Here is an 8,448-nt window from a genome sequence, read left to right on the forward strand (position 1 = left end):
TTTATTGTTTGAATACAGAATGTGAAAATGTGGAGTAGTTTTTAAGTATGTTTCAGATACTGGATGATACTTGTGCCCTTCATTCACTTGGAGTTTAAACTGAGCGCAAATGAAAAGCAATTAAGAAGTCCCAGTATCAGAGAAGGAAAGTGTGGCCCTCTTCCTGTCACATGTTCCTCTGAGGGGGTGGCATGTGTGTGTCATTTTATCAGTGTGACCCAGCTGTGTTTGATGCTGCAGTTTTAAGGCTCCTTCAGACTGATACTGACACGCTGGTAAGAACTTTACTTTTACTTCACGCAAAAATTAAGTTCATCTCACATCTAAACAAATTACGCATTATATACATTTATTCTTGATTTATTTAGCTGGTAATGACATATTCATCCAATATCACAACCCATTGGGAACCTCAGTGAACTAAAGGGGTGGTAAACACACACTGGTATTTAAGTGAATAATACATGTTGTTGGACAAAATGAGATATTTAAGTAAAATAAGAAGGAAATAAGACAAGGTTCAAGTGCTGTTTTATACCAGTTGTTTAATGTGGAGGAATGTACAGGTATAACCAACTTTTATTATTACTTGATGTTACAATAAAATAAAATAAAATAGATCAGAAAGAGCTTAATTGAGTGAAAGTGTACTTGCACACACAAGGAATTTGTCTTGGTAAATGAAGTATCCAGAGCACACATCCAAATATAACCAGACGCATAATAATAAAATGAAAGGATAAAATATAAAAATGCATGAAGACACCGCTAGGCTGAGACAGAATAAACATATTACAGATGTATTTAGAGACACCTAATAATAAATAGCAATGTTTACAGTTAATGTGAATAAAATATAACAATAATAATAATTAAAAAATAATCAAATAAAATACTGTGGTGCTACTATATATCTTTATTTAATTTAAAAATATCACCATGTCAAAATATGTTTTTGCAAAATCCAATAACAAATTAGTATTTGTTAGCATAAATGAATTATATTAATTATGAATAAAATTTTGTTGTAATTTTGAAATTCAATATCAACCTAAAGTGTGCATTAGATTTGTATGTATTGAATTTTGTCCTCTACAGTGGCCATGAAATGTTTGCATCATCCTGGTACTTTTTTTATTTTTTATCTTTGTCTTCCATGCTTCCTTTTTTCCTCCTAAAATTCCAGATAAGCTCAATCATCTGTCTGTTCAGTTTTGCACTCCATACATGGCACCAACAAATATATGGACACTTAAAGGATTAGTTCACTTTCAAATAAAAATTATCTCAAACTTTACTCACCCTCAAGCAATCCTAGGTGCATATGACTTTCTTCTTTCTGATGAACACAATCAGAGAAATATTAATAAATATCCTGACGCATCCGCGCTTTATAACGGCAGTGAACGGGACCAATGAGTATGAAGCTCAAGAAAGTGCATCCGTCCATCATAAACGTACTCCGGCTCTGGGGACATAAAAAAGGCCTTCCAAAGGGAACCGGCGTGTTTGTGTAAGAATAATATCCATATTTAACAAGTTATGAAGTAAAATATCTAGTTTACGCCAGACCGCCGGCATGATGAATACGATCCTCAACTGGATGGAACTGGAATAAATACTTTGAATGTTGTGATCCTATCAGACTGATATAGCAACCTGAATCGTAACAAAGCACTGTTCGCCAGAGGAGAACTGGTCCCCCGACTAAGCCTGGTTTCTCCCAAGGTTTTTTTTCTCGATTTTAACACCTATTTGCCACTTATTTTGCCACCTGATGTCACCTGTTGGAGTTTGGGTTCCTTGCCGCTGTCGCCTTTGGCTTGCTTAGTTGGGGACACTTGACATTTGACTTGACATTTGATATTCAACAGTGCTTTGAACTGCCTGCATTGACACTATTCTTTAAAGGACTAGTCCACATTTAAATAAACTTTTCCTGATAATTTATTCACCCCCATGTCATCCAAGATGTTCATGTCTTTCTTTCTTCAGTCGAAAAGAAATTAAAGTTTTTGATGAAAACATTCCAGATTTTTTTTCCATATAGTGGACTTCAATGGGCACCAAACAGTTGAAGGTCAAAATTAGTTTCAGTGCAGCTTCAAATTGTTTAAACAATACCAGATGAGAAATAAGGGTCTTATCTAGTGAAACCATCGCTCATTTTCTGATTTTTTTTTTTGAAATTTTATACGTTTTAACCAGAAATGTTCATCTTGAACTAGCTCTCTTCTTCTTCTTCTTCTTCTCTATTTGAATTCCAGCAGTGTAGACACTGCTAAGCGTATTACTGCCCTCTTCAGGTCAAAGTTTTGAACTAATTTTTATATGCAATATGCTAGTTCAATAGTATATAACAATTAGTTCAAACTTTGACCTGAAGAGGGCAGTAATACGCTTAGCAGTGTCTACACTGCTGGAATTCAAATAGAGAAGAAGAAGAAGAAGAAGAGAGCTAGTTCAAGATGAACATTTCTGGTTAAAACGTATAAAATTTCAAAAAAAAAAATCAGAAAATGAGCGATGGTTTCACTAGATAAGACCCTTATTTCTCATCTGGTATTGTTTAAACAATTTGAAGCTGCACTGAAACTAATTTTGACCTTCAACTGTTTGGTGCCCATTGAAGTCCACTATATGGAAAAAAAATCTGGAATGTTTTCATCAAAAACTTTAATTTCTTTTCGACTGAAGAAAGAAAGACATGAACATCTTGGATGACATGGGGGTGAGTAAATTATCAGGAAAAGTTTATTTAAAGGTGGACTAATCCTTTAAGAGCTGCTGTGAAGGCAAAATAATGTACCAGTTATCAATGTAAAGCTGCTTTGACACAATCTACATTGTAAAAAGCGCTATATAAATAAAGGTGACTTGACTTGACCGCCTTATAAAGAAAGTGTAACTGATGACACATCAGTTATGCTTTTTCCGTACATTGAATACGGAAGTGTAGGACGTAGCGGACGTTTCATTTGAAAGTGAACTAATCCTTTAAAAATGTCAGAATGTCATTGCATTAGATATTTATTGCACATTATCATTCACTGATGAAAAGACGACTGATTCATGTCTCTCTCTGCAGTGTGTGCCGGTATGAGGTGTGCTGTGCTCGTGTTGAAGGTTTTCCTCTCATTGCTGGGCATTGAGATGATCGTGGCTCAGGCAGCTTGTCCTCAGGTGTGTTCCTGTAGTGCCGGTGTGATCGACTGCAGTAACCGCGGCCTCACCACGGCCACGCTGCCCTCCTCCTTCCCTCCACACACCGCTGAACTCCGCTTGAACGACAACCACCTGACGGCTCTTCCCAACGGCCTGCTGGACTCGCTGCCCGGCCTGCGCCTGCCCGTTCTCCACGGCAACCCGTGGTCATGTGACTGCGGCATCCTTTATCTGAGAGGATGGCTGCTGAAACATGGAAACGATGCTTCGATACTGTGAGTGTGCATAAATGAAACATTACAGGTTTTCATGCCTGAATGTTCAATAAACACGCTATAGAAAAGTAAAAAAAATAAAATTGCATTACTTAATTTTATGGAAAGTAATCTGGGCTGGACTTGCTTGTTTGTTTTTAATAAGGAAAAAACAACAACAAAAGTTCTATTTTTGGCAAAGGTCCTTTCACACCAAAAGTAAGATGAATAAGCCTCAGGCTGAAGGAACTGCATATTTACACCTGTACAGTAGAGGGCGCAGCTCAAACAAACCTTTCAGCTGTCCTACCGTTCTGGATTAAAGAAGAAGAAAGTTCAGCTATAAAAAAGTATTTTATTGTAAATTGAAAAGTAATGCAAGTTGAAAAAAGTAATCTGATTACATAACTCACGTTACTTGTGATGCATTTCCCCTAACACTGGTTGCAACACGTTCTATGAAGCCCTTCCTTCCAAAAAACGCAACGTGCTCTAAATGGACGGCTGGAGCTGTGTGTTGTGATTGGTCAACTGCTTCCAGCTTGTTTGGGAAATGTCACGCCCCTTACCATAACTGTGAGTTTCAAGGTTTCAACCAAGCGGTAACCTCTTGAAGCCAATACAGAAGTGACTTAAACTGCAATTCATCGACTGACCACTAGAGACAGGCTCCAAAAGAGAGCAGAATCTCATTGACCCCCATGTTAAAATGCCCAACTTTACAGCAGAAAAAAACATGTTTACAGCCTGGTACAAGCTCCACCCACGTCCCACCTCTTTGCCCATTTTCTTCATGTCTTCTTAAAGACTATAGTGGAAAGCAATACCATTTAAGCGTTTATTTTATTACACTATATCTATTTGCATCTGTAGATTTCTAATACAATACATATGTTTAAAGTCTGTTTCTCAAAATGAGTTTTTTATCTGAGCCAGAAGTCTCCACTTAAGTACACTGAAAAAAAAAGGTAACATAAAAACAGTAACATCTAAATTAACTGATTTTATTCAGTCAAAAAATAGTATTTAACAATGTTAAAACCCCAAAATTTATATTTTTATAAGTTAGGTAGAAACAGCACTTTATGGAAGAGGATTAGGGCCAAGCAATAATAAAAAAAAAATAAAACCATCTCGAGATTAAAGTTGTTAAATTACGAGAAAAAACTTGTTAAATTTCGAGAAAAAAGTTGAGATAAAATGTTGAGAATAAACTCATTAAATTATGATAAAAAAGTCGTTAAATTACGAGAACAAATTTGTTAAATTACGAATTTGTTCTCATAATTTAACGACGTTTTTCTCGTAATTTAATGACTTTATTCTCGTAATTTAATGAGTTTATTCTAACATTTTTCTCATAATTTAACAACTTTAGTCTCGAGATGGTTTTATTTTTTTATTATTGCTTGGCCCTAATCCTCTTCCGTAGCTCTTTAATATTGAAGCTTGTTTCCGCCACTGAATAAAAAATAAAAAAGGTATAATTGTGAATTTTTATCTCCCTTTTTTTCCCAGAATTGCATGATATAAACTCGCAGTTGTGAGAAAAAAAGTCAGAATTGTGAGATAACATGTTCAATTCAATTCAGTTCACATTTATTTGTATAGCGCTTTTCACAATACATATTGTTTCAAAGCAGCTTTACAGAGAATGCATGTCAACATCACAATTTAAAGAATGCAGTTAATTTAGGCCATTAATTTACAATCACTGTTAGCAGTTTAACTGAAGGTAGAAGCAATGAGCTCCTGGAAAAATGAATTACTTATTAACAATAATTAGGTATATATAGTAATTTGGGAATGTGCATGTTGATCCAGATTCTGAAAGTCCTCGCAGGAGTTGGCGCCGTCTCTTCATAGGTGATGGTCGTCTGAGGTCTTCTTAAGAGGCTGGATCCAAACTGAGCTGATGTCCTCTCTAGTCACCTCAGGGCGGGTGTCCCGAGATAAAACAGAAAAGCAAATTGAGAATATTTAGCGTAGCTGCTGTTCATAACATTAAGCAAAGATAGTCATGTGCAATTGATCTGGTATGAGATGCATTATGTGAATGCTTGGCTAAAGAGATGCGTCTTTAATCTAGATTTAAACTGGGTGAGCGAGTCTGAGCCCCGAACATTATCAGGAAGGTTATTCCAGAGTTTCGGAGCCAAATGTGAAAATGCTCTCCCTCCTTTAGTGGACTTAGCTATCCTAGGTACAACCAGAAGTCCAGAGTTTTGTGATCTTAAAGAGCGTGAAGGTTTGTAGGGCGATAGAAGATCGGTTAAGTACACAGGAGCTAAACCATTTAGAGCCTTATAGGTCATTAGCAATACTTTATAATCGATACGGAACTTAATAGGTAACCAGTGTAGAGATGATAAAATTGGTGTTATATGATCATATTTTCTTGACCTGGTAAGAACTCTAGCAGCTGCATTTTGTACTAATTGTAGCTTGTTTATTGATGAAGCAGGACAACCAGCTAATAATGCATTACAGTAATCTAGTCGAGACGTCATGAAAGCATGAACTAACTTTTCAGAAATAGATAACATATTCCGTATCTTAGCAATGTTTCTGAGGTGGAAGAAGGCTGTTTTTGTAACATATGATTTTCAAAGGACAAGTTGCTGTCTAATATAACACCCAGGTCTTTAACTGTCGAGGATGGAGTAACAGTACATCCTTCTAAATGCAGATTGTAGTCTGAGAGATTCTGTGTACAGGTTTTTGGCCCAATAAGTAATACTTCAGTCTTATCTGAATTTAATAGAAGAAAATTACTAGTCATCCAATGTTTTACTACTTTAACACACTCTGTCAGATTGGATAATTTAGAGATTTCATCTGGTTGTGTTGAAATATATAACTGAGTATCATCGGCATAGTACACAGTCACAAATATGTCACAAATACTACTTTAAATTACAGGTTAACCACTTTTTAAAATGTATCACTAGATCAAACTGTCCAGATTTATTCCAGTCTATATTCTGAAAGTTAAAGAGGGGTATGTTCTTCTTATAAAAAGAGATAACCAAAACCCCCTCTGTAAAAAAAAAAAAAAAAGTCTAATATGTTAATAAAATGAAACATGAATTTTGAACCTGGCTCTCTTAAATGTTAGGAATGTTCTCTGTTCTGGAAATGTATGGAAATTAGTGCATATTTAAACTATGTAATTATTTGCATATTTAAACATAACATTTAAGAAAACTTGTAATGCAAAATTTAACGTCTTAACGTATCCCTACTACATATTACCTGAGGAAGTATGGTGAAATCTGTTAGTTTACCCATATTGGTGTCTTAAAGGGTTAGTTCACCCAAAAATGAAAATTATGTAATTGATTACTCACCCTCATGCCGTTCCACACCCGTAAGACCTTCGTTCATCTTCAGAACACAAATTAAGATATTGTTGATGAAATCCGATGGCTCAGTGAGGCCCGCATAACCAGCAATGACATTCAAACTCTAAAGATCCATAAAGGTACTAAAAACATATTTGAATCAGTTCATGTGAGTTCAGTGGTTCTATCTTAATATTAAAAAGCGACAAGAATACTTCTGTACACCAAAAAAACAAAATAAAGACTTTTCAAAAATATCTATATGTGGCGATTTCAAAACACTGCTTCGGACCTTCTTTACGAATCGAATCAGTGAATCAGAGTGCCAAAATCACGTGATTTCAGCAGTTTAACCATTTGATAGGAGATCCGAATCAATGATTCGAAAACAAAAGATTCATAACGCTCAGAAGCTTCATGAATCAGCCCATATGGATATTGTCGAAAAGTTGTTATTTTGATTTTTTGGGCGCACAAAACTTATTCTCGTCGCTTTATAATATTAAGGTAGAACCACTGTAGTCACATGAACTGATTTAAATATGTTTTTAGTACCTTTATGGATCTTGAGAGTTTGAATGGCGTTGCTGTCAATGCAGGCCTACTGAGCCATTGGATTTCATCAAAAACATCTTAATTTGTGTTCTGAAGATGAATGAAGGTCTTACGGGTGTGGAACGACATGAGGGTGAGTAATTAATGACATTATTTTCATTTTTGGCTAAACTAACCCTTTATTTGTGTCTCCTAGACAGCAATGAATTTAAAGTCTCCTGCTTCTCAGATGTTTCTCCTGAGAAAACACATGAAAAGCTTGCTTTATTTACATAAGGAACGTTAGCAGAAACATCTGAGATACTGAAATGAAACATAACTAAGAGAAGTTGATGTTTGTGTTTCAGGAACGTTACCTGCAGTTCTCCTGCTCACCTGAGGGGGCGCCTGGTCGTGAATCTGGCTGAACAGGAGCTTCTGGAATCGTGTCGTTATTGGCTGTGTAATTTGGCTCTGGCCTCTCAGATCAGCCTCTTCATCTTCATCACAGTTCAGGTCCTCCTGCTGGCCTCCGTCATCCACTTTCTCCGGCGGTTTGAGCGGCTCACGCGCACGGCCGCAGAGACCTTCACGGCAGAAGATGATGTGACCCAGAGTAATGAATATGTCATGTTGAAAGACAGAAGCATGTAGACGGTCACAAAGCAGACAACTGTTTTCATTTCATCGTAATTATTTTGCACACTTCATTTTTAGTGATCACATAAAGTGTGACTTCTTTAAAGATACTTTTTATTGCCTTTTTGCATACTTTCTTCAGTCATGCAAATAATAAATAAATAAAACAAAAATGCTTAAAGCAGCTTAGACAACCAAATGTAATGTTTACTGTACATAAGGCTACCCTAATTGAGGAAAATTATGAATAAAACCCTTTCTTTTGTACTCTGTAAAATTGCACTCTTTTGTAAACTGATCCACTGGTCATATGAATTAAACAATTTTGGTGCATATTTACAGGTGCATGTGTGTGATTGTGTGGTTTTCTTAATCCTTTTATTTTTATTGCTTCCTACTCATATTATTTTTAAAATGGTCGCAAAACAAACAAGGCACAATATTTTTCTTCTTCTTCTATCTTTTTACTAATTAATATAATATAATATAATATAATATAATATAATATAATA

At 35.7% G+C, this 8,448-nt stretch overlaps 1 protein-coding gene across 1 annotated transcript; it reads left to right on the forward strand.

The window, feature by feature from the left end:
- The first annotated feature begins 172 nt into the window (after positions 1-172).
- Positions 173-8,281, forward strand: gp1bb (glycoprotein Ib platelet subunit beta). The gene is made up of 3 exons (XM_048208717.1): positions 173-275; positions 3,089-3,440; positions 7,666-8,281. The coding sequence occupies exons 2-3, from the start codon at positions 3,100-3,102 to the stop codon at positions 7,949-7,951; spliced, it is 627 nt and encodes a 208-aa protein (XP_048064674.1). The 5' UTR covers positions 173-275; positions 3,089-3,099; the 3' UTR covers positions 7,952-8,281.
- Positions 8,282-8,448: the final 167 nt, after the last annotated feature.

This window comes from Megalobrama amblycephala, linkage group LG12, assembly GCF_018812025.1.
Source record: "Megalobrama amblycephala isolate DHTTF-2021 linkage group LG12, ASM1881202v1, whole genome shotgun sequence".
Lineage (NCBI taxonomy): Eukaryota > Metazoa > Chordata > Actinopteri > Cypriniformes > Xenocyprididae > Megalobrama > Megalobrama amblycephala.

Coding starts and splice junctions, on each gene's coding strand:
- gp1bb (XM_048208717.1), top strand. CDS start 3,100: ATGAGGTGTGCTGTGCTCGTGTTGAAGGTTTTCCTCTCATTGCTGGGC. Junction 3,441..7,665: donor GGAAACGATGCTTCGATACT/GTGAGTGTGCAT, acceptor TTTGTGTTTCAG/GAACGTTACCTGCAGTTCTC.